Source organism: Myotis nattereri, assembly GCF_964212035.1.
Source record: "Myotis nattereri genome assembly, chromosome: 2".
Classification (NCBI taxonomy): domain Eukaryota; kingdom Metazoa; phylum Chordata; class Mammalia; order Chiroptera; family Vespertilionidae; genus Myotis; species Myotis nattereri.
The window spans coordinates 50,293,444-50,321,350 of record NC_138076.1 but is presented as its reverse complement, the minus strand read 5'-3'; the positions used below and the strand labels follow the sequence as shown (position 1 = coordinate 50,321,350).

At 35.3% G+C, this 27,907-nt stretch overlaps 1 protein-coding gene across 1 annotated transcript in view; it reads right to left on the bottom strand.

Annotated features, from left to right (window-relative positions):
* Nucleotides 1-27,907, bottom strand: part of LOC308513695 (uncharacterized protein) — a gene marked incomplete at its 5' end in the record, with an annotated part of 75,508 nt that overhangs the window by 38,360 nt on the left and 9,241 nt on the right. Inside the window, 2 exons of the mRNA XM_081083868.1 lie at nt 906-1,037; nt 16,276-16,322. Of these exons, the coding sequence (XP_080939994.1) occupies nt 906-1,037; nt 16,276-16,322 (179 nt within the window). The remainder of the gene's footprint in view (nt 1-905; nt 1,038-16,275; nt 16,323-27,907) is intronic.

The window sequence follows — 27,907 nt, the reverse complement described above, 5'->3', positions numbered from 1 at the left end:
ATTTCTAGTAATCAGGGATATTCAAAATACTACTTTCAGAAATTTTGACTACATAACCTCATTATCCACTAAAATAACAAGAAAGGATTAGAATAGAAATTGTTGTTCTATGAAAATATATTATCTAGAAGCAAATGGAATCTAGCTTGGAAAATATGGGAAAATCTATAAAAAAATAACAATTTTATCAGGTAGATTAGTATGTTGAAAAATTTAACCTATCCAAAAAATTAAATGTATATATTTTATATGTACAGTTTCAATATAAACTGAGTGTCCAGATTATTATGACCACCTGACGTTTGTAAGCTAGCTATAATTTCATGCTGAAGTTCCTAGAGGGCCAGACCATTATAAATAGGGAAGGAGGTTGTTTACCACCACAGTAAAAGTGATTTTTTTTTCTGAAGATATGGGTAAACAATGCAATTTAACAGCCTTTGGACGTGGGATATATATTATGATGACTGGCCAGATTATTATGACTAGCCTATCATAACTTCGTTGGGCCACCTTTTGCCTTCAATGCTGCGGCGATTCTGTGAGATTTGATGGTTTTGGAACCTGTTGCCTGACGGCTCTTTTAACTTTATCCCACAAATGCTCAATTGGATTGAAATCTGGTGATTGTGGGGCCACCTAAGCAAGGTGAAGTCTCCCTCATGTTCTTGAAACCACTCCTGCACAACACAAGCACCGTGGCATGGCACATTGTCTTGTTGGAAGAAGCCATCTCCATTAGGATACGTCATCAACATGATAGGATGAACTTGATCAGCAATGATACTTAAATATGTTGTACTATTCAGACGTTGTTCCACACAAATTAAAGGGCGCAAATCATGCCAAGAAAACATTCCCCAAACCATAACACTTCCCCCACCAGCTTGAAAGATTGTACTCACGCATGTGGGGTGCATGCTTTCATGCTGTTTCCGCCAAATTCTCACTCTGCCATCTGCATGATGCAACTGGAAACATGATTCATCGGACCACATGACTTTTTTCCAAAGCTCAACTGTCCAATCCTTGTGTTCCTGTACGAATTGGAGACGTTTTATCTTGGTAACTGCAGACAGCAAAGGTGTTCAAACAGGCCTTTGGCTTCCATATCCCATACAATGCAGTGTACGGCTAATTTGCCTACAAACTTCATGTGTTCATAATAATCTGGCCACTCATAATAATATATATTCCACTTTCAAAGGCTATTAAATCGCATTGTTTACCCATATCTTCAAAAAAATCACTTCTACTGTTGTTGTAAACAACCTGCTTCCCTATTTATAATGGTCTGTCCCACTAGCAACTTCAGTGTGAAATTATAGCTAATTTGCCTACAAATGTCAGGTGGTCATAATAATCTGGCCACTCAGTGTATATTTCTGGAGAACCAAATATGTGGAAGGCATTACACTAGGTAATTGCAAAAACACACAGGGCTTCTGAATTCTGAGTCGTATTTCTAGTGTGGAAGCATATATGAGTGAAAGAGGCATAGAAATAGATTTAAAATAGAGTCTGGTGGAGACCATGGGATGGCTTCTCCATTATCCATTTGAACCACCTTCTTACACAGAGATTGAAAAGCTGAAATTCTATTTCCCAGACTCTTTTAAAGCTAGAATTTAGGAAAATTTACTTTTACTTATTCACTGCACTTGCAAGAGACTGGTTTGAGACTGTCTCAGGCACTAGGTGCCGATTCAGCGGCTTACAGCAGCAGGAGTAACAGGGATCGCTGTAAGATTCTTGCAGTGAGGGTGGAACTTTTCTCTTCCCTATCAAACAACATGTTTCTGGGTCCTGGGATTTTTTTTTAATTTTTTTTTTTTTTTTTTACATTCAAGCTAGAGCCTCTCCCAGCTCTATCCATGGGCTTGTATGCACTAAACACCATGTATTAGGTTACTTTTTTCATCAATCATGTCAAGCAGCTTCTGTCACTGGCATTTAAAATTCAGAAAAATTGTTAGAACATCAGAGTCTAGGGGAGGCTGTTTATTTGGTTTGAAGGCTCTTTTTAAAAAATCCTTTAGAATACACACACACACACACACACACACACACACACACACACGGTGCCCCAAAAATGTATATACACTTTTTTTTCTAATAGCTCAATAGATATTTCTTTCTTTTCAGATTTAACCCATTGGAATTAATAGCTATCCAAAGTATTTATAAATTTTTGGACACATGTTTTATATACATTTACTGAACATGTTTAATGTATACAGTTTAATGAGTTTAGAGATATACATACATCCGTAAAACCATTTTAACCACAATCAAGTTAATAAACATATCCATCACCTCCCAAAGTATCTTCCATGTCATTTGGTTTTTGTATCTGTAGGTATTTTCATTTGTTTTGTTTTTATTCTTGTGATAATAAAACTTAACATGATATCTATAATTTATAAATTTAGAAATGTACTATAATTTATAAATGTACTATACTAAATTGTTAACTATAAACACTCTGTTGCACAGTAGATCCCTAGAATTGAAACATCATACCCTGTGTGTATTTCCCCTTTCCCCCAGTCCTAGCCCAACCACCATGCTACTCTCTGTTTACATGTGTTTGACTATGTTAGATATCACATAAAATTTAAATTATACAGTATTTTTCTTTTTTTAATTTAAAAAATGTTTTAAATATATTTTTATTGATTTCAGAGAGGAAGGGAAAGAGAGAGAGAGAGAGAGAGAGAGAGAGAGAGAGAGAGAGAGAGAAGAGAAAGAAAGAAAGAAACATTAATGATGGGAGAGAATCATTGATTAGCTACCTTCTGCAGGCTCCACACGGGGGTTTGAACCTGCAATCCAGGCATATGACCTTACTAGGAATCAAACCATGACCTCTTGGTTCATAGGTCAAGACTCAACCACTGAGCAAAACAGGCCATGCTACAGTATTTATATTTACTGGCTTATTTCATTTAGCATAATGTCCTACAGGTTCATCCATGTTGTTGCATATGGCAAGATACTTTTCCTTCTTAAGGTTTATAATACTCAATTGTATCTCACATTTTCTTTATCCATTCATTCACTGATATTGTGAGTAATGCTGCAATAAATATGGGAGTGTACATATAACTTTAAGATATTGATTTAAATTATTTTGGATTTATAGCCAAAAGTGGATTATAGAATTATATGCTCTATTTTTAATTGTTCGAGGGACCTCCACACTTTTCTATAGCAGATGCACCAACAGTGTAGAGGGTTCTTAATTTCTCCACATGACAGCCAACACTGGTTACATTTTGTCCTTTTGATAGTAGCCATTATGACAGGTATGCAGTGATATGTCATCATGGTTTTCATTTACAGTTCCTTGATCATTAGTATTGTTGTGTACTTGTTCATATGCCTGCTAGCTACTTGTATGTCTTTGGAGAAATGTCTATTCCTGTCCCCTGTTCATTTTGTCATCAGGTTATTTATTTTTTTTGCTATTGAGTTGTATGAGTTTTTAAATATCACCCTTTGTCTAATATTAACCCTTTGAGTCGAGTTGTTTCCCTGAGCAGGATGCAAGGGTGATTTCTTTCCTGGGTTCTTGTCCAGATGGATTCAAAGAATGAAGCCACAGACAAGAGATGGTAGATGAAAAGGGTGGAAATTTATTGGAAGCAAATACAGACTCCCATGTAGGGGAGGGGTCCCAAGGGAGTAACCCACCTAGCTCTTTTTTTCTAAGGTTTATAAAGGCCGCAGTTCTTTGTCTCTTCATACTGCTTTCCAATTGGTGGAATATCAGCTTCAAAGCTCAAAACCCATGTGGTGCCTCTCTCTTCCTCTCCCCCTTCAGTGGTAGAACTCTCTATCTCCTGTGAAAATCTGTTTTCCTCTTTCTCCCATTTGTCTGCATTTCTCTATCCTCTGTGAAAGTTTGTTTCCTTTTTCTCCCCATATCCTGTGGCTTATCCCTATCTTTTGTGAATGGATGTCTTCCTCTCCCCTTATCCTGTGGCACCCTCATTTTTTTCTCTGTGAATGTATGCCTTTTGGCAGCTCCAAGCCCTCACCTATACCTTCCTCCCCCATGGACCCTCTTTATTCCAAAATCTCCCTAAACTTGCCTATTTTATCCCTAAAACTCCTTTCACCTTTATCAGATGCTAGAGGCCCAATGCACGAAATTCATGCAAGAGTAGGCCTTCCTTCCCCTGGCTGTCAGCACCAGCTTCCCTCTGGCACCTGGGACCTGGGCTTCCCTTGCAGCCCCAGCTTAGTCTGAAAGGTCATCTGGTCCAATTAGCATATTATGCTTTTATTATTATAGATATCACTGAATTTCAACTGGTGTGCCTCAAGAATTTTTAAAACATGCAACACCTGATTATTTAGTCAGGGACACTGACCTCTTTTTCCTTAGATTATCAAATAAAAAAATGACAATAACCAGCACAATAGCTGTTTGGTGTGAATGAATCAAAATTACACCCCCTTTTTTTGGATCAGCAAAATTGTATTTTTTTGTGTACTGCAGAATTTTAGTGCTTAATTTATATGTGCCATGAGATAAAAAAAATGTTGAAAATCGCTGAGATATACAGCATGCAGATACTGTCCTCTATTCTGTAGGTTGCCTTTTCATTCTGTTGATTGTTTCATTTGTTATACAGCAGCTTTGTTACCATTAGAGAATGGGTTACCGGTACAAAGTGACAATTTAGGATTATCCCTGTGGCCACCTACATTCAAATGCCTATTGAAGAACTAGTTTTGAGAGACTAAGTGTCTACAGTAGGTCGTCGGGTTACATGGGAGATCCGTTCCTACAGCGTATGTAATGCGATTTTCACCTTAAGTCGGAACCCACCTGCATAAGCACCTACATCACTCACATGGAGCACATACACAGCAGTAATGAAGTGAAACAGTAAAAAAAAATTAAAAGAAAGATAACAATTCCTGACCTTTACTTGTGGTAAATAAATATTAAAAAACATAAAGCACATATGTACATACATTGAAATGACGGAACTTTTTTTTTTATATAAATAAATGGAGATGGCGATGTAACCATGAAACAACGTACATCGAGTCCAACATAACCTGAGGACTACCTGTACTATGTTACATGTTTATGGAGGTCATGGGGGATAGAAAGATATGAAAGATGGGTTTGGATGTCTCGACAGCACTAGAGATTTATAAAAAATGATGAGCAAGAGGTTTTAAATGCTTGCCTAAATGCATGGTCAGGAAAGCAGGCAATTTCTATGAAGGCTTTAAAAACCTCTTATCTTCACAAGTTACTAAAATTTAGACATAGCCAGGGGTGGGCAAACTTTTTGACTCGAGGGCCACAATGGGTTCTTAAACTGGACCCGAGGGCCGGAACAAAAGCATGGATGGAGTGTTTGTGTGAACTAATATAAATTCAAAGTAAACATCATTACATAAAAGGGTATGGTCTTTTTTTTTTTTTTTTTTTTTTAGTTTTATTCATTTCAAATGGGCCGGATCCGGCCTGGGGGCCGTAGTTTGCCCACGGCTGGATTTCTGTAGTTACTAAATCACAATTTAAGTTATATTTGCTGCCTAACAAATCCACTAATTGAAATTTGAGTCATTGATTAAAAGTGTGGTGTTTTCAAAAGTAAATGATAGTATTTTAAATGATTCTGTTGACTCTATCTATATCTAAACTCCAAAAATCCATTAAGCCTTCCAGGTCATTGGATTAGTTTGCTCACCTGTCTGATGAAATTGTTCCTGCCTTGCCTGAAGAGCCAATAATGATAGTGTCAGAAGTAGTTTCGCTGCAAGGGAGCAGCATGCCCATCATGTCCACTGCCTCAGGCCTATAATTAGATCAGATATTTACCTGTACCATGAGCCATTTGCAAAGCAGGTTTTTATATAAATAATCATTAATAAGTGATAATTATTAAAATGTGCTTATATATTTTGGTTTAACCTTGGAGATTATGTATGGAGAATATTTCTGAGGGTATTAAAACCAATGAGGAGAGAATATAATTTTATTTCAGTTTGAATCTATCAATATGCATAAACTTTCCAGAAATAATGGGTTCAATTCAAACATAAGCAACTAAAAGTGGCTCTATTTTTTTTAAATAAATTGCTCAATAAATACTGTACTCAAAAAATATATGTATTGAATAGCATCAACAAGAAGGCAGGTAATGTCAAGGAGAAAGAAAAAAGAATCCAAAACTATGAAGTTGCCATCATCTTAAAGGCCCACAACCATGATATCTGATAGGACTTTAGGAGACATCTTTTCCCTCAACATCAAGAAGCACACTGGTGGTTGTCTCATTTAGGATATGGCAAGGAGAAAAACCAGACAATGCAGGGAGGTGACCATTGTAGAGATAGGAAAGAGGTAGATTAATGAGGAGCAGTGAGGACAGGTCAAGTGGCCTAAGAGAAGGAGAGACAGCAGTGAGAGGATACTAATTTTAGTTCCTGAAGTTTACAAGTTCCTTGACTAACTACATCATAAAACGAGGCCGAATTATTGCTCTTGGATTCTTTATGACACTTTGGTAATCGTCTAATACATTTTCTATTTGCCTTAAGCTCATTAGTGAGTTTTGATTCCTGGTAAACAAAGAACCACACAGAAAGGCAATAACTTATTTTTTATATTGTCTTTATGTGTTTATATTATTAAAATAATATTCTGATTGCTCTGTATTTCTTATTGACTTCAATGATTAGTAATTGTTGTTCTCTCTAATCTCTCATAATCCTCCATGTTTATCAAATTAGTACTTAACTATGCAGTGTTGTCTACTTCAATATGTCATATATATTTTGCTATAAAACATTAATGTTTAATTTTCTAAATAATAATAGAAATAGAAAATATATCCAAAAATAATTTTTGAAATGAATAAATAGAGCTTTGACAAAAATGTGACACATGAAAAAATAATAAAATCCTTTTGTTTTCATATATTTTACTTGGATATCTGTAATTTATATTGAGTTTAAATTTTCAATAAATTTAAACTACCATATGTCAAAAAATCAACAAAATTCTGCTCAATAGTGCTGGAAATTGAAAAAAAACAGATCAAATGTTTCTATCTAAGGATTATGAAACAGCTTGGAGAAGGGAGAACAGACATATGATGAAGGGATGGGAAAATGAAGGGGAATAAAAGTTAAGGGTTGATTGTGGTTGCATTGCCTACACTTCATGAAATTATTATATATTACATTTTATCTCTAAAAATACCAGGAATGTTTATTTATTTCAACCTTAAGTTATCATTTTACACTTGAATAAACTGAGCTTTAGGAAATATGATTTACTTTATAGAAGTCACAAACCTAGTTATTAACAGAACACAGTATCTTCATCCTTTCTTCAGCGTTTTTCAACTTTGTAATGTTATTGCAAACTTAACAAAATAAATGAATTGTATTTCTGCTTTCCACATTTTTTTGTCTTTAATCTTCCAACCTAATACTGATTTTAGGCACATGTGACTTATACTTCTCATGTAGTAATAGGAAAAAAACACACACACAAAATGTTGGCTTGTGGTTTATCATGCAGTGCATGCAACTTAAAAATTCTATTATATTTGTGCTAGTTATTGTTTCATTACTACCATAAAAAGATGGATCTATAGCATTTTAATACTATTGAAAAGCCAAAAATCATCACAGTAGAAAAGATAATTATGTATACTTGCTATATGATATCAGCAAAATATCTGCTTGGAATTACAAGGCATAGAGAACATACAAACATAAGTGTGAAATTGCTCAGTTCCTACAAATGTACTCATTTTTGCAAGCATCAAATCAATGTGTTTCTTCTTTCAAATCTACTAATTTATGGTAATCTGTACTGCTAGCAGGCATTCTGAATATCTTTGCATACTAAATGCATTTGGATAATACCAGAGCAAAGTTTTTTTGTCATTAAAGTAACATAATTTTCTTTAATAACCAAAATAAGATATTTTTTTCTGAATAAATACAATTTAAAATATTTCTTAAGACATCATCCTTCAAGAGCGAAATGGTTTCAACATTCAATTGAAAATTACATGGTGAAATGTAAGCACTGTAATTCTCATAACCCAAGAGGGTTCATAGTATGCATGGAAGGAAGTGTAACATTTTCTCATTTCACATGTGCACGATTCTTTTGTATTAACTACAGAATGTAAGTAAGTTTCCAAAGATTTAGACTCTCTGTCAAAGAAAGCCAAGGACTGGGCTTTGACATGTTGTAAAGGGCCCTGCTTGTTGTAATACATGGGATACTTCACTGTTTAGTTTTGCTCAGATTTTCTTTATTCCCAAGATCTCAGCTTAGTACAAAATTCACTGTTTGGCACTCTTCAGTGGGAATTCTGATTGTGGCAAATAAGGAAGAATGTACTGGATGTTTTGTTTTTTGTTTTTTTGTTTTTTTTTACTGGAATTAAAATGTTTTCTGAATATACAGATTCTGACTGTCTCACCTCTCCATCTACCTCAGCACCAGGGGAAGATCTGCTTTGATTATATGGATGAAAGATGGGTAGATGATTGGTTGATTGGTTGATATGAGAGGCAGATATAAATTTATATACTGCAGATATTATAAAAAGCAAGGGGTTTTCTAAAAGAAATTCAATTTAGAAAATAAATGTGCATTAATCACCCCAAGAAATTCTTCCTAGATCATCTGAGTTAAATGATGATGCTTTTAGAACCAAACTACCTCATTTCCACTACCTCCAATATCAGTTTGCCTAAATATAGAAGTTCTACCCATGGTTATAATATAGTGTAAAAATCACAAAAGGATTTCTATTGGTAGGTTATCATATTCAAATAAACAATTAATTAATAGAGGCTCACAATGTGCTCTATAGTATGTCCGATATTATGGGGAACAAAGAAATAGATAATTCAGTCACTAATATTGAGTAATAATGCAGTTAAGTTCTAAACCATAAGAAAAAAAATACATTCTGAGTGTCAGATTTCCAGCTCTGCTTACCTGTATAAATGAAGACTAAAGCATTGTGCAGGGGCTATATTTATGTTCAGCTTCATTTTTCCTCCATTAAATCTTTCCACAAATATGGATAATTGGTCACTGAGGAAAAATAGGTTATGGTGGTGATGACAGCTTTTAATGACTAAACAGTTATAAAAGGATTATTTTAAATTGAAAGTTAATTTAAAAGACTAAAAGAATAATTCTCTTCTCAGGAGAGAGTGGTTTTTGTTGTTGTTTGTTTTGTTTTGCTTTTGTTTTAAATAATCAAGAAAGTTGTATTTTTAGGCCATGGCAACAATCTTGCATTTATTTTTTTTTCTATTACTGAAAACCTGATTTTTAAATTCTGAAAAAGATTAATTTATAGGAACATTCTTCTATATTCTGGGTACTCTTGCTCAATTATATTACTGAGTCCTAAGAGTGTCACATTTTACATATTGCTTATATCTATTCAAGATGAGAGTAAGAGTCTTAGGTGTGATGTGAAGGTGAAGCTGAGGTACAGAGAGATATGATGGAGTCAGAATCTACATATCAACAAAAGAAACACAATTTTAAAGACTTTACTAAGAAACTCTCAAATCATTCACATACTTCTCTCGAAATAATTAGCATTTCTAGTCTTCTGCAAAAATGAAAGAGACAGAAATAGCACAATCAATAGAGAAAGAACAGAGAAAGTATTAGGTAACCAACAGGCTCTTATTCTTTTTTCTTCACATTTTTTCTGAACCAAATTAACCTAGACAATGAAGAAGGAAGAGATGTATATCCCAGAAATAGACAATGTACCCCCTTTCCCCTCAAAGCTAAGAAAAGGAGAGAAAGAATAAAAGAAGAGATCACTTTCCCTACTCACACCAATTCTCATTGTTGGGGAGAAGGGGTCATATTTAAAATGTATATGAGATTAGAGATTATAACTAGAATCAACTGAGTATTTTTGACATAATCAACAATACCTGAAAAATGTATGTCATTTTCCTAGCTATTGATAAGTTTGTTTGTTTGTTTTTTACCCAATAACAAAGCAAAAGTACTCAAAGCAGAGTGAGGGTGAGTTGAGAAAAATAAAAATACTTTTGCTTTCGTGTCTAGCCCAAAGTTCAAACTGTTCAATAAGTTGTTATAAAATTATTCAAATGAAATTCAGTAAATGATTTTCTGTTCTAAATCTACAAACACTTGAAATGATTTATGTACTTTCTTTGAACCAGGTTTTAAAAATGTTATATTTCTCCATTAATCATTTATGAAGGTCACACATAAACTATTTGGATTAAAGAGCATTCAATTGGAAATTGGAAAACTAGTGTTCTAACTATAGTTCTCTCAAGTAGCTGTGTAGACTTTGACAACATTCAACCTTCCTTAGTCTCAATTTCTGTATCTTAAAAAACAAGTATATCTAGTATAAGAAATTTTCATTGTTAATATTTTATAAATCAAAACATTTTTTTATCTAATGGATGTCTAGTAATATTAGAGAAATAAAAATACTGGGTAATTAAAAATGAATGGTTGTTATTTTAAATATGTATTTATATTAATTTTTAATAAATATAGATAAGAACACATAGTTTAAAAATTTATTGAAATTAATGTTAATTACTAAATATTTTGGTTGGTTCATTACATAAATACTAGAGGCCTGGTGCACGACATTTGTGCACTAGGGGGGAGGGGGTCACCTCAGCCTGGCATGTGCCCTCTCGTAGTCCAGGATCCCTCAGTGGACATCCCCCAAGGGGCCCTTAGCACTACTGCAGAAGTGGGAGAGGCTCCTGCCACTACCACTGTGCTCACCAGCTGTAAGCCTAGCTTCTGGCTGAGTGGCACTCCCTCTGTGGGAGCACACTGACTACCAGGGGGCAGCTCCTGCATTGAGCGTCTTCCCCCTGGTGGTCAGTGTGCGTCATAGCAACTGCTCATTCTGCTATTTGGACGATTTGCATATTAGCATTTTATTATATAAGATTATATAGGATTGGCTCTGTAGCAATTGAAATAAAAGAGATAAATATAAAATTTAATTCCCTCACCTAAAAAAGTAACTTAAAACCACCTAGCATAATTGAGAAATCCAAAGAATATAATTTAATTTAGTAAATAGAATAAGTTATATCAATAAGCAGTATGAGATTATTTTGAAATAGATTATATAACAAAGAAAAGATAAGAATTCACATATAAAATAGCTTGAAATAATTATAGGAAGCATTAAAGGAGTTAGAAATATGAGCATTTTCTTTTATTTTTAAAGAAAGGAAGAGAGAGAGAGAGAGAGAGAGAGAGAGAGAGAGAGAGAGAGAGAGAGAGGAAGCAGGAATTTTGTGGGAACATAGGCAGGCTTAGGGTTTTTTTTAGAATTGGGGTCCATGGAAAAGCATGGGGCTGCAGACTGGAAGAAGGTACATTTCCATAACACAAGGAAGCCAGGTGCAGTTGCATTTCCATAAGACAAGGGAGCAGCAACAGGTATATTTCCATAAGACAAGGGAACTGGAAGTAGCCAAGAAAGGCCTATATTTACAAAATAAAGAGAAGGAAGCCGTTCACTTAGAAGGAGAAGAAGAAAGCCCAAAGGGAATAGGAAAACAATAAGGAAGGAGGGTGGAGAACCTCACACATCCAATGTGAGGTTTGACCTTTGAGCCCAGGAGTTACTATAGTAACCAGTCAAAGGGAATAGTGACCAATCAGAGCAAATATCAGGGCACGGGGATCTACAGCCTTTATAAACCCTGGAAACAGGGACTCGGCGGGACCCTTTCCCCTCCCCATGTGGGAGTCTGTGCTGTGTGATTCTTTCCCCTTACCCACATGGGAGTCTGTACTTGTCCTTCAATAGAATTTCCATCTTTGCTAAACCACCTTCCATCCATGGATTCATTCTTCAACTCCCAGGGACAAAGAGCCCGGGAACCATCCTGCCCAATGAAACACCCTGTGCTCCAGTCCAAAAAGCCTGCTTCACTGGCTTTGTGCCTGGGCCCCTGTTCCATACAACAGCACAAGGAAGAAATCCTAGCGGAGATCAGCAAACTCACTGGCAGAAGAAACATTGCACTGAAGTTTGGGAGTTTGGAGATGACTGAAATTTGAAAATTAGGGTTCGACAGAGAAGAGAGCAAACAGAAGAACAGTGCTGGAAATCCGCATAAAAGTCTTCTTAAGACTTTGGTCAAATGCATAGTCGGCATGCCCAGAGTGGGATGAGGTGAGGCCTGGAGGGCTGTGAGCCAAGCGAACATTCTACAGTTCAGTGTCCTGGGAGACATGGCAGTTTCAGCTTTCCAATGTTTAGCGATCTCATTAAGAGCTCACTGAAACAGTTGAAACTACAAAAGGGCTATGCCATTGAAGTATGCTAATCTTGCCCCAGAATTAGAACTACATATATATATATGCTATTATTTCATTGCTAACTAAAAATTGTAACAAAATTCTGATTTTTAATAAATACATTGAAAGCCATCCCTTCAAACTATACCGATGACTTTGATGTTGATTAATCTTTATCTCTTCTGAAATACCTTAAAGCTAGTATGTGAACACTTGAAAATCCTCACTTTATTTTAAATTTAGATATCTTTGATCAAAAACAAAATGTTGCTCAGAAAAAAAAATCGATTTATCTTTTGCCTTAAACCTTTTGTTGCATATCCTATATTTTACTAAATCTACAATATTGTATCATGATGTTGTTTTTCTGATTCTCTATTTACACTATATTAGTGATTTATGGACATTGATTGACTTTTGCTCCAATGCATACTTAATTTATTTTGCTTGGTTGAGAAATATCACTTTCAAGAGGTCTGGAATTTTTAAGCTTGCTGGCTTACAAGGCTACATAAGCTTTTCCCTAGAGAAACAAAACCACAGCTACTGCTGAGAATTTTCCCTTTCTCTCAATTTATGCCAATCTGATACTTCCTTAATGAGGTTACTGAATACAGATAATCATAGATAACGTCAGTCAATGTGACATTGACATTTTTAAAGGGGAGCCACTGTGAGCTTTGATAGCAGGCACACTATCTGCTTTGTCCACTGCTATGTTCTCAGTGGCACACAGAATACTCTTAATCTAGGAAGATCAATAAATAATAATTGCAAAAGGAGATTTGCAGAATTGTCAGTTGTATGACTACATGCTCCAGACCTTTTTGTCCCTTGAACCTAACCTTAAATCATGGTTGAAACACACATCTGCTTAGGTGCTTATAAATGAGGAAACACTGTATATATCTAAATAGCTTCGGTAAATCCAGTTCTTACATTGGATAGGGAGATATAGTTCATTAGTGTTGAAATCTATTAATGAATATATGTTTAAGTGTTTTCTTCTGTGGACATATAGGTAACACATTTCTTAAGTCAAGCATACACTTGCATTGGTTGTATGAAACTATTAAAATGGGGACTGAATAATTTAAAAGAAAGGTGAGGAAGGTGTTAGCTATGTTTGGGAAAATACTGCGAAGAAAGTTTGGTATCTAATACGTCAAATCTGCCCTTAACAAATTATACTATGAAATTATACTATGTATTACCTTCTTGCATTTTAAATCCACTAACCACCTACACACACATACACACACACACACAGTGTTTTCTTGCTTACTCCATTTAAAAATTCAGCTGTGGGTTTTTATAGTCTCATCACAGAAAGTATTTGATTTCGTGAAAAAATCCAAAGAGGAATAGTGCATAGCTAAATATTGCTTTACAAATAATGCTCACATTGTAACATATCTACTTTGCAACAAATCTTACAGAGATAAATATACTAAGAGCTTTTTTAAAATCACCTTTTGATAGTAGAATAAATACCTTTGATTTACATATAATGTAGATAGTCATTTTATGCTTACTTTAATATATTGCATTTAACATTTGGTACTGTTCACTTAATCATAAATATTTTACTTGTCCCTTCCCCCCTTTTGGTAAATAACTCACAAGAACATTGGAGTTAATAGTCTAACCTACATGTTTGATTTCTTTTCCTTACTGCCAATATACAAACTTGAAGAATCTTTAAAATACGGTGAACCAAACTATAGGCTGAATCAACACATGGTTTTACCTTTATTAGCCTCTGGATCTATTCTTAAAATATAGTTATGATCAGAAGCATTTATCTTAATCCTTGGGTTTGCAAAATTGATTGTGTTCTTAGTAACTTAACTGGGCTTATACCAGTCAAAAAAGCCATTAGCAGAACTACCTTTACATTCCATCTGTTACCGACCCTCACACCTATCAGTAAGTAAATTCAGTGAATTTAATTCTTCCACACTTTAGTACTCCTCTCTAAAAAGTTTTCTGAGAATAAGAAACAGCACGCAGGTTAAGGAGTTTGGTCAGTTTACAGTGTTATGAAGCTATGTGAGCACACATTCAAAAATTCTCTCAACAGCAATTCCCTTTGCTTGACTTCCTAAGTTGTGACCTGTTTAATATTATCTCTGGAGACATAATTCAAATTAACCAAAACTTCACTTCCTAGGGATAAAGATATGCATCTAGTTTGACAATGAAATCAACACAATACCTCCTGCCTGTAATTTAACTCAAAACTGTAATATGATATGATTACTTAGAATTGCATGTGAATAAATTTGGAATATAATGTATTTTTGTGGAATATAGTGTGTTTCCAGCCAATATCAAATTTAATTACCAAGAATGGATGCAAAAATGATGTAAAATGTTAATCTTTTCTATAACTCCTTTTTCGCTACTGGAATATCAGTAATTATTTTAACTCATCTTTGTCTCCTCAGAATGAAGCACAGAACCTGTTAGCTCTTTAGAGCAACATAATCTTTAATGGCCATTTGTAAGCTTCCCATCACAGAAGAACAGAAGACCAGGAAGAAAAAGCTTGTTGGACAGCAAGAGTCAGGCCATACAAGGAATTGAAACTGTCCTGAAGGCAACTGACCGCACATCTGCATCCCATCCACATTCCAAGCCCAGTGAGCCAGCCCCAAGCCCACTGAGGACAAGTTTCCTGCCAGTGACTGCATATCAGGGTGAAACTCCAGATCCTGAGTGCTGCCATCATCGACCCACTGTCCACTTGGCTTGGTGCTGTGTAGCCCTTCCCTTTGAGTATCCCATCTCCTAACATCTTCCCTTAAATAAATTCAATTAAACTACCATCTGAGATGGTTATTTAGCCTACCTGCGGCAACCACTATGCTAACCATCCACCATGTTCACCTTTCAGAACCTAAACCAAAGCAAAATATAAGATAGTGAATATCTATGAAGCATTGTACAGGGCAATGACTAAGGGGCTCTGGAAGTGACTTTCCAGGTGTAGGGTTTAAGAAAACTACTTCATTTTTCTTTTTCTCAAATTTATCACCTATAAAATGACAATAATTATAGAACTTGTACCAAAGAGTTGAGAGAAAATTTAGAGGGATGACTGAAGTGAATTAATTATTGAGCAGAGAGGTGGCAATCCTCAAAATATACACCAATTACTCTGAACCTAATATAATACTTAAAAACATTACATGCATTATTTTATTTACTCTACAAAAATTTCTGCAAGGTAAATAAACAACGTAAATTTATATATAATAAGAAATAGGGTCAGAAAAAAAACAGAGAAGACTGACCCCTAAAATTTGTACAATAATAAAAATACCCCATCCCTGCATAATGGATTAAACATTTAAATGCATACAGAGTTCCAGGATTCCTATGATGAAAAAACAGAATCTATTTGTACCAACACCTCAGGCTTATCTAAACTACTACATGGTAAGTATGGAGCCAAAGGAGACAAATGTGATTAAAATGTACTGTAGAAGGTGCATATCCATAAAACATAAACCTGCTAGACACAGTTTTTACCCTCTAGGTTATGACTGAGAGAGGACATTTACTAGTAAAAGCCAAACTCGTATGAACATATCTGTTTAATCAGTAGCATCTAATAAGAACAGATTTAGGGAACGAAGTTAAGGCTATTACTTTCTGCTTCAAAATCAAATACATGCCTAATTATAGATGGATGAGTAAGATAATTGTGGATCCCTCAAAGTATCTCAAGAAGAATCTCCCAAGAGGGAGGGTTGGTAGGACCAAAGCACTTCCTGCATAAAACTTTAAAAGAAGCAGGAAAAACACACTGTGGGAAATATTACTTAAAGTGGTAAACTGTCATTAATTAAGTTCTATGTTCCTCTTACCTAGGGGAAGTGATAGTGGAGGAAGCAAAGGGAAAACATGGTTACCTTGTTGATACTCTTGATGAGAAGAGTGTAGACATCTGAAGCCTCTCCTGTAGAAATGTGAAAAGGAAAAATTAACATCCATCCTCTAACACTTGGATAAACTTAAAATTATACCTGTTCAGGAATTGCTACAATATAGGGCAGCAACATTCAACCCCCTTTTAATCTCATGGCACACGTAAACTAATTACAAAAATTCTGTGGCACACCACACCAAAAGTATCTATATTAATAAAAGGGTGATATGTTAATTGGACCAGGTCAACCAGACATCTTCCAGACATCTGACTTCCTTCTGGACAAAGCCATGGTGGTGGGGGCCAAGGCAGAGGCAGTTAGGGGTGACATCAGGCTGGCAGAGGGTTAGGGGCGAGATCAGGCTGGCAGAGGGTTAGGGGCGAGATCAGGCTGGCAAAGGGTTAGGGGTGATCAGACTGGCAGGGGAGGGCAGTTGGGGGTGTGACCAGGCCAGCAGGGAGGGCAGTTGGGAGCATTAGGTAGGCAGGCAGGTGAGTGGTTAGGAGCCAGTGGTCCTGGATTGAGATAGAGATGTCTGATTGCCTGTGGTATCTGGCCTAAATCAGCAGTTAGACATCCCCCAAGGGGTCCCAGATTGGAGAGGGTGCAGGCTGGGCTGAGGGACACCCCCCCTCTTGTGCATGAATTTCATGTACCGGGCCTCTAGTAGTACATGTTTTGCCAATCTGACATAAAAAATTGGTATAATTTTGATTCATTCACATGATGGCTATTGTGCTGCTGTTGTCATTTTTTTATTTGATGAACTAAGAGAAAAGAGGTAAGTGCCCCTGACTATGTAATCAGGTATTGCATGTTGAAAAATTCTTGTGGCACACTAGTGTGAGGTGGCACACTGGTTGAGAAATCTTGAAAATCACTGATATAGTGTATCATGTGAATGAGCAATCTTGGTAGACTATGATTGATGTAAATTGGTTCTCTAGTATATGCAAGAAATTGACTTGAGATAATACATACATTGGGCCAAATGGGAAGAATATCAATGCAGAGAAAAAAACTAACATTTTTGGAAGAGAAAAGGTAAGATTAATTTGGTTCAACAGAGTCCTTTTGTAAAAAGTAGTTGGAAAACGTTAAAGTGTACATAGAAGTCATTTTGGACCATGCTTCCACTGTCAAAATAGGAAATTATTTTGTTTGCAATATGATAACCATACAGATTTTTCATAGATATATTACATACAGGATAGATATATCTCTATCTTTATCTACATCTATCTGTATCTATATCTATATCTACATACATATCTATCTATATCATATATATATATATATATATATATATATATATATATATATATATACACACACATATATACATATGTGTATACACAAAATTTGAGCATGGGTGGGGGGTCCCTTAGCCTGGCCTATATCCTCTTGCAATCCAGGATCCCTTGGAAGATGTTGGGCCTAAACCAGCAGTCAGACATCCCTCTTGCAATTCGGGACACTGCATGCACCCGTGAATATTTTTCATGTAGGTGAAAGGCATCTTTCTGTTGTATGGGCAGCTACATTTTTTGCCCTGATTATAAAAAGTAGTACATAACATGATCCTTCTGAGGCAGTAGTACCATTTGCCCATCTTATGGGTGGAAAAACTGAAGCAGAGAGAAGTTAAGTAATTGGCTTTGTCACATAGTTATAAGTGTCAGAGTCAGGACTGACCACAAAATGTGCAAGCCAGAGTCCATGCATGTCATTGCTGCATCATCCTGTTTTTTCAGTGGTAGAGTAGCCTTGCCAGGTTTTAATTTTTAAATCTAAGAGATTGTTTCCAATATGTATTGTAGGATCCCTAGGCCTGGCCAGTGATCAGGGGGCCCCCACTGGCACATGCCTTGGTTGGCTGCCTGGCACTTCTCGCTTGCCGACCTCACCCCCCGCTGGTTGGAGGCAGCTCCTGTGTTGGTTCTGCCCCCTGGTGGTCAGTGCACGGTCATTCAGCAGGTCTTTCCACCATTCAGTCAATTTGAATATTAGGCTTTTATTATATTAATCTGCCAAGATTGTAAATACAGAATAGAGATACTGAGACTGCAAGATTATTTGGAAAACTATTGGGGAAAAAAAAGTACAGTGGGGCCTTGACTTACGAGTTTAATTCGTTCCAAGACCGAGCTTGTTAAGGAGCTCATTAAGGAGCTTGTTAACTCAAATTACTCTATCAACTCAATGCAAAAAATCAGCCAAGAGACAGCTGGTATCTCAAAAAACTCGCTAGTTGGGACACTCGTAATTCAAGGCCCACTGTACCACAATACATATTTTATAGATACGAAATTTTATATGGGTTTCAGATAATCTTGTATTTTTAAAATTGATAATAAAAATAGATACAAAAATGAGAAGTAAAAGGAAATAACTTAACACAAATATTAATTAAAGCTAAAATTATTTTCTTTAAATATTTAGAAAAATTTAATATCATTTGAAAACCACATTTTAGTATTTTTCTGGTATGTTAGAAACCAAACAAGATTTCCAGAAAGTCAAGAAAATTCTGGAAAATCAAAATATGTGATCATTGACTAGTAGCACAATTATTTATATACCTAGTATTTATTCTCTGATCATTCTTATCTAGCAGTTGTTTGACTAGACAACCAAGAAGACTTCTGCTTCATTGCTTGGTTCATGGACTCCCTCTAATTTTTTTTTTTTTTTACAGTATGCAAAAGAACATTTTATCTAATTCCTATCTGGGACTGTGAATTATTTCTGCTTCTTTACTTCCTATATAACACTGTCCATGTGGATAATGAATATTGATAACCAGAGGCCCAGTGCAGAGAAATTTGTGTACTAGGGTGGGGGTGGGGGGGAAGGAGGTTCCCTCAGCCCAGCCTGTGCTCTCTCACAGTCTGGTACAACCTCAGAGGATGACCACCTGCTGACTTAGGCCCGCTCCCCGGGGGAATGGGCCTAAGATGGCAATCAGACATCCCTCTGGCAGCCCGGCAGCCCTCGGCGGATGTCCACTTGCTAGTGGGGAGCAGGCCTAAACTGCAGTCGGACATCCTTAGCGCTGTTAAGGAGGCAGGAGAGGCTCCCACCACCACTGTTGTACTGGCAGCCATCAGCCTGGCTTGTGGCTGGGCAGAGCTCCTCCCATGTGAGAGTGCACTGACCACCAGGGGGCATCTCCTGCATTGAGCGTCTGCCCCTTGGTGGTCAGTGTGTGTCATAGTGACCAGTCATTCCCAGTCTTTCTGCTGTTAGGGTCAGTTTGCATATTACCCTTTTACTAGATAGGATAGAGGCCCAGTGCATGGGTGGGTGCCGGCTGGTTTGCCCTGAAGGGTGTCCCGGAGCAGGGTGGGGGTCCCGCTTGGGTGCCTGGCCAGCCTAGGTGAGGGGCTCATGGCTGTTTGCATCTGGTCACACCCCCTTCAGGGTGGGGGTCCCCACTGGGGTGCCTGGCCAGTCTGGGTTAGGGGCTGAGGGCCGTTTACAGGCTGGTGGGTGACTGAAGCTCCCAGCCTCTCCTTTTCTGTTTTTTTTGTTGTTGTTGTTGTTGTTGTTTTTTATTCTGGGATTTATTTACCTTCTATAGATGTCACTGGAGCTGAGAGCCATCTCCAGCTCTGAGGCTGAGGCTGGCTGAAAGCAGGTATTTGGGGTTTTTTTAGTTTCTATAATTGAAACATTGTTGCCATCACTGCCGCTCTAAGCTCTGAGTCCCGGCTGGCTGAAAGCAGGTTTCTGGAGCTTATTTAGCTTCTATAATTGCAACATTGTTTCTTAGAGTGCAGCTCAGAGGCTGGCAGCGACAGGCGGGGAACGTTGGCTTACTCCATCACTGGAGTAAGCAAGCCTCATGTTCGCTTCAGCTGCCTGGCTTCCGGCTGCCATTTGGTTGGCAGTTAATTTGCATATCGCCCTGATTAGCCAATAGGAAGGGTAGCAAAGTTACAGTTAATTACCATATTTGTCTATTATTAGATAGGATAATAAAGTAATGCCAGCTAATATCCTGTTTATAGTTCATTCTGTATCAAGCATTGTTATATGCACTTTACATTTATCAATTTTATTTATTCTTTACAATCAACAAGTAAGGCAAACATAGCAATATTCCAGTTTTTCAAATGTGAAAATTAAATCACAGATTTATTCTATTTTGCTTTCAATGTATCTATTAGCTAGTTCAATAGCTTAAACTCTGGTCTTTGTACCAAAGAAAGTCTAGTTTCTTTAGAGGGCATGCAGATAATTATATTCTTTGTTTCTGATTTTACTGAAAACATCTAATTAGAAAAAGATAAACTTTTTTTTTGCCATTAAGTTTATATGCTGTGTTATTTTTGTTTTAAAAGTCAGCCTTCAGAGTAAAATTGATTAAAGTGTGAGTAAAATAAGCTTCATCAAATCCAGTTGCAGGAAAATAATGTTGATTTTTTTATTTTGTTTGCTTTTTTACATTTTATTTTTAAATGAGCATATATAAATTACAGAGAATAGGATAATTAATCCTAATATATATTCCCTCCATATAATAATTTAATATTTTGCCATATTTGCTTAATCTATTTTTTTTTCCTTTGGTGAGGTTATATAAGACATGTCTCTGCTATTACACTACTTTACCCTTCAATACTCCATTATGTCTCTCTAAAATATAGAAGTTATTTTACATAATCAAAATATCATTATTAACTCTAACTAAACAGTAATAGTTTAATAATCTCATCTATTATCCAGCTCATATTCAATTTTTTTCTGATTTTCCTCCAAACACAATATATTTAATTTTTATATATTCTAACCAAGGTATACACACAACATTTAGAGGTTATATATCTTAAATTCATTTAAATTTGGAGCATTACCTCTACCCATTTTCCCCTATCATTGACTTGCTGAAAGTCTGCATCCAGCTGTCTTGTAGAATGTCCTGCTTTCTGAATTACCTTGTGTCCCATGTTGTTGCATAGCATGTTCCTCTCCCCTTACCTGTTTTATAAGCTGAAAATTAGCACTAAATACTTATTCTTTCCTTTGTTTAAAAGATCTTCATATAAGATGTACTTCATATTACATCAATCAGAAGGTATAACATGTCTGGTTGCACAATGATTCAGAAAGTTAATGTTGTTCATGGTTTCAGTTGCTAAAAACTGGATTACTGCTTTGTAATCCAGTTTTTAGCAACTTGGCAGTTGCTTTGTCCCCATGGCCAAAAAATAATCTTTGGATGAACTTTAACATAATATGAAGAGTGATTTTTATCACTAATATTTGTACTAAATTTTTAGCACACATGCATATTATTCTCCTTAACTATTTCATTAGTTTTTGTGATAGGGTGATTTTGCTAACTTGATTTTTTCTTCTGCATTTATTAGCTCATAATATTCTGCTCTGATAAGAAGATATCCTTTAAATATCCTAAGTAAAAAAAAGTAAATTAAGTAAACCACTACATACATTTGATGGTAAAATAAAAATTATTTAAACACTGTAGACTAAAAAAAATACCTATTTAGTATTGCTAACCATTTTCTCAAATTCATTTTTTAGACTATTTAAATTCAATGCATGTTCTTTGTGTAGTAGATCTTAGAGGTTTATATGCAAAATCATAATAAAATCTTATCTAAGAATACCGTTTTATATGATCTAAGTAACAATCTAAGTAAGAATTTAAATAACATGTTATAAACCTTTAAATAATTATGTCTTAAAAGCTCACTATGATTAATTATCTCCAAAGAGTATATTTATTTCAGAAGCATCTGCTGAAATAAATTAGGAAGGAAAAATAACTTTCTGAAATCTGCTTTTTATCAAAATTATTTAGAGAGATTCAAGCTACCTACAGACTCAGATCTCCTGAGATGCAATGATATAACATTTACATCAACTGTAGTATAAGCAGATAATCAGCAGTGAATCTTGGAAGAGTCACAAGAAAATAATTTTTGGTATATTATTTTATTATATCAAATAATGCCAAACTTTCTCAATCCACAAAAAAATTCAGGTGATATTAAAATATGGTACTATTTAAGATATATTTGCATAGTTAATAAGATATTACAATTGTATTTCACTTCAAGCTTTTAGGCGTCAGTAAATTATACTTTTCAAAAATCCCTAGTTATCTTTTCAAGGCATATAATATGATCATATTTGTATTACATAAATTTAGCTCATTTGTAGAGAATTTATGAATATCATTACCTGATAATTCAACTTTAAATTAAGCATATTTTTATAAATTGTTTTGGCCATACATTCTATTTAAATGGGTTACTATCTCACTTATTGAAAATATAGTAAATATCAATTAGATAGCTACTATCTTTTTTTAAAAAAGTATCACAGAATCTACAAAAGTAAATTAAGTCAGGGAACTAAAACTGTTCAATCAATCCATAAAGGGTGAATAACATACCTACACATCTGTAATACAATGAAGTATGTGAACAATGTATATTCTTATAACCAAAATATATGAAAGATAAATACAATTAACTAGAATTAGGTTTCTCATTGTTGGAGTGAGAGATTACCGATAAGCTTGAATGATCAAGTGGTAATAGATTAGTGCTGGAGATATCAGTATAAACTTGTGTTACTATACATGCAGATGGACATTATAAAATGTTTATGGATATGTGTCTATACACAGGTTAGTAGTATACATGTACATATTTTCTAGTGTAAGAAGTAGAGAAGCAATAACAACCCAGCACCAAAGTACATCCAGTGCATATATTTCTGTTTCAAATATAATTTCCTAGGGAAAGAAACCAGTGTTTCTAGAAAAATTACTGATTCTAGGACTGAGGCATGGAATATATAGCATAAGTCTGGAGTACCTTTTAGTGACAGAAAGTGAGAAATTAATTACCAATAAAATATTAACGGGACAAAGAAACCAGTGAAAGAGCTGCAAATGGCTAAAGGTGGGAAATGTTAGCAACAAAATAGAGTAGAATTGGATTACAACCCAAGGTATAAAATAAATAGTATCCATAAATCTATATAGATATATGTAAATAATTGAATACGTAAGTAAACAAATATGGGAGAATATACAAATCTCCTGTGCAGAATAATTTCAAAAAATTATGGCATGTGGCTTTTAGCTTCCCACTCATTGAGGCTGGCCACACTTAGCGATTTCTTTCCAAAATGTACTTTATGAAAAGAAAGAAAAAAAGAGTAACTTCAGAGAGGAAAAGCCAAATGCATTCAGTCAGGTAATCAAGATTAACATTGACAGCAATAAGCCGTGTTGATTGTGTGTACCCTTGGTATAATGCAATGAGAAAGGCACTTTACCTCTTTGGTCTTCCTCCCAATAACCCATAACCCTGGTTTAATCATGAGGAAAGCATTAAACTAATCCCATTTCAGTTGCAATCTACAAAATACCTATCCAGTACTCATCAAGTTGTCAAAGTCATCAAAAACAAAGGAAGCTTCAGAAACTGTCTCAGCTAAGAGCAGTCTAAGACGACATGTTGCCTACTAGAAAATGTAATTTGGTACATTCTGGAATCAGGCACAGCAAAAACACATTATAAAATATTTGAAAAACATTTTTAAAATAGAGTTAATAATTGTCAAATAGGGTACTGTGCATCAGTTTTTTATTCTAAGAGTGGTCTCCACATGGAGAATAGCCAAGATTATCACACTGCCAGCCACCAGGAAATGAAATCCAAACATGTCTACTCATTCTACCTGGGTCTCAGAGTCACCAAGAAAAGCACAGCCTAATAAAGCACTGGGTGGAACAACACTTTACTGACACATAGAAGAGACAGAGCAAGATCAGTTTTCATAGGGCATAGCTTCCCATCCATGCCTAGCATTACTGCCATTGAAGGACTCCATCGCATCCCTGTGGAGTCTGAAATAGAGAAAGCTGGGGGCATGTCTGAGGCCCATTGACATTCCTGCTTAAGCAGAACAAAGGAGTATTCATTGTGCCTGAAGCAGAAATATATTCTCATACCAGGTTGTAAGTCCAGCGAAGGCCTCTTTATCTCTCAGGAAGGAAGTTCCCGGGGTTCAGGCCCATCCTTCTGTGTTAAAGTAGAAGTTGAAAAACTGCATGGAGGAGACTGCCTCCCCCAATAATAATAATACAGGGTGGGGCAAAGGTAGGTTTACAGTTGTTTGTATGGAAAGTACTATGATAATTAAGAAATATTACAAGAATAAACTTTTGTGTTTCACATACTCAAACTGTAAACCTACTTTTGCCCCATGCTGTGTATTAAATTGTGTTCATTAATTATGACAAATATACCATATTACTGTAAGCTGTTAATATATGAAAAATTGGGAATGAGATATATAGGAACTCTCTGTGCTCTCTTACAACTTTTCTGTAAACCTAAAACTGTTCTAAAATTAAAAGTTTACTTAAAAAACCTCTATGGGGTTAAATAAAATGTAGAATCCTAGATTGAATCATAGAAAAACAATAACATTAGTGCTTTGAATAAGGATATCTTATAGTTACTATATTTATTTATTATATAGTTATTGTACTTACGTTAATTTAAAATTTTTGACAAATGTAATATAATTATGAAAGTTGTTAATATTAGTGAAAACTGGAGGAATGGATATATAGGAGCTTTTTTGTACCACCTTTGCAGCTTTTGTGTTACTCTGTAACTATTTTTGAAGATAAATATTTAAAAAAGAAAAATAAATGAAAATAAACAAGTAAAAGAAAAGCAACAAATATTTAGTAAATCCAAAGATGGTCCTATACATAAGTAATAGGAGTTCTTAAAGATGAAAACCAAAGCAAGGGAAACAAAAATACATACTAAAAATTACAATCCAAGAAAAAACTTATATATGTAACATGAAAATGGAAAGAAACGAGATGATCAAAAACATTTCAATGTAATGCTTTTGAATATATAAAGCAGGAGAAGACTAAGTAAGATATTTGCAAAAATCAAAGAAAATAATATAGGCCAAGGAGTTTATATTTAACTAAATTGACTGTCAAAGATAATGTACGTAGATAAATGGTTATCAATAAATAGGTTGTAAGAAAAATATTTAAAAATCAAAGGATGACTAAAAAGGAGAGGGTGCTGATTAGTTATATAGAAGGGGAAGGATATGATATTGGGACAAGATAAGATATAGGGATGCTCTTCAGGGGTGATTGGCAAAGTGTTATTCCTTGAGCTGGTATTGGTTAGGATAGTATTGGTTAGAAATCCATTAAACAGTATTTTATTTTGCAGATTTTTTCCTGCAACTTTTATTAATTATAAAAAGTTAATACCAAAGCATAAATTACTGTCATGATTATATACAACAAACCCATAAATTAATTCAAAACTGACTTACCATAGAAGATACTTTATACCTTTACATAATGTCAATGTTAGAGCTATTTTATCATTCTCATTATTTAAGCTTTGTTAGGGAGTTCTCCATTAAATATTTTTAAAAATCTTCATTTGCTTATATAAATTTTTAAAGTATGCTTTTATTGTTAACTATTAATTTAAGTCTTTTCTGTAATTTAGCATTATTTCTAGGTCTACTTTTTATGCATTGACTGGATATTAAATTATTCATGATAAATACCATTTCCATGACAGCATATTTTGATTTGGTCCTACTTATCATCCTTAATTCCTTTTTGGAAGTGTCTCCTGTCTTCCCACTATGAAGGGTTTCTGTCCCTGGTACCAGCTAATTGTGACCCACATTTAGCCAAGCCAAGAACTAATCCTCTTTCCACAGTGTTGTTGTTTTATTAGTGGAACACCAGATGACACAATCTTAGTAAATTTGTGTAGAACTACGTCCTGGTCACCATGGTTATTTCAGGACTAGCCATTCACATTTTAAGCAAAATAAATCATGAAAATATTCTAAAATAGAAAATTCCTTGCTTTGTTAGCTTGATGCTTAGGAGGATTTAAACTTAAGACATGGCAACACTTTATTTGATGCTGGAGAAAGCTAACATGAATAGAAGCATGAGATAAAGAGAAGGGACTGTTTCTGATGACAGTGTTTGACACCCGAATTAAGACAGAACTGATAAAATTACAATTCTTAGGTTTCCATTATATATGATAATTCCCCTTTTTGTGACAAATGCACTATTATACTTGCCACGTTCTATTCAAATAATGGCACGTCCAAATAGCATAATTGTTTGTTATGACACTTACCCTTGAATGTGTTCGAACTATCAGGGGAAATTGATAAAGAATGTTTACATAAAATATTTTGTCAAACACAGAGTTGCTAAGTAAAATGACAAGATCATTGTCACATTTAGAATCCCACATTTTTGTTCATTTATTTAAAAATTCTTATAATCTCCACTATGTAAAGTACATGGCTCCAGGTGTGATACACATGATCCATGTGGGACCAATTTAACCTAAAGGGATATAACAGGAAGAGTTATAAGGTTGAAGAAGATAAGATTCTTACTTTCAAGAATCTTATGGATCACACACAACACACACACGTGTGTGTACACACACACACACACACACACACACACACACGTCCTATAAGTAAGTTTGTACTTGTTACTTGCCTCCCTCCTTTATTCAACTATCTCACCTTTTCATCTTCTGCTACTATCCTGAACATACCCTGAAATCCAAACTCTCCGTACTGTTTGGGTATGGCTTTGGTTGGGTTATATAGAAGCAGAGACTGAAATGAAAGTCCAAATGGTTTGCAGTGATGGTGAACCTATGACACGCGTGTCAGAGGTGACAGGCAAACTCAATTTTTTGATTGATTTTTCTTTGTTAAATTACATTTAAATATATGAAATAAATATCAAAAATATACATCTTTGTTTTACTATGGTTGCAAATATCAAAAAATTTCTATATGTGACATGGCACCAGAGTTAAGTTAGGGTTTTTCAAAATGCTGACACGCTGAGCTTAAAAGGTTCGCCATCACTGATTTAGAGGGACACTTTCAGAAAAAGGGGAGAGAATGAAACAGGATACAGCAGGGGAAAAAACCCTAAGCAAGCACGAGTTCTTAACTAGGACCTAATTAGCTTAAGCCATCTGAAAACTATGGAGCACAATTTGTATCACAGATTTACTCCCCCTTGAATGAAGGCCAGGCAATGTATATCCTATGTGTCACTAAGCCATGTGTTGTCAGAGTGGGTATAGTTTCCAGGGGAAAACATTTGGCAAGGCACAGGGGCAATTCACTGGAGAAAAGGGCAGCATTGTGTTGCTATTAGCCAATATGTGCAGGAACTAGGGGTGGATACCTTGGCCAAAGTGGATCTGGCAAGGAACCACCAGTGTCCCCTTTTACATGTCCATGCAGGTTAATGTGTTTGTGGGCATTGACTGGATATTAAATTATTCACCATAAACAATTTGTCTATCAAAGCCTGCTGTGCCTGAGAAAGTTGCATACTGTTCATTTGTTGCTTATATAACACTTTAACTATGCCTCTATGATCACTACAGTCAAATATAATAACTTGCTTACAAGTGTGTTTACGCCAGTCTGAGAATTAATTAAAGATAGTAATTAAGTCTCATTAATCTTTATTTCCCCAGTGCCAAACACAGTGATGTAATCACAT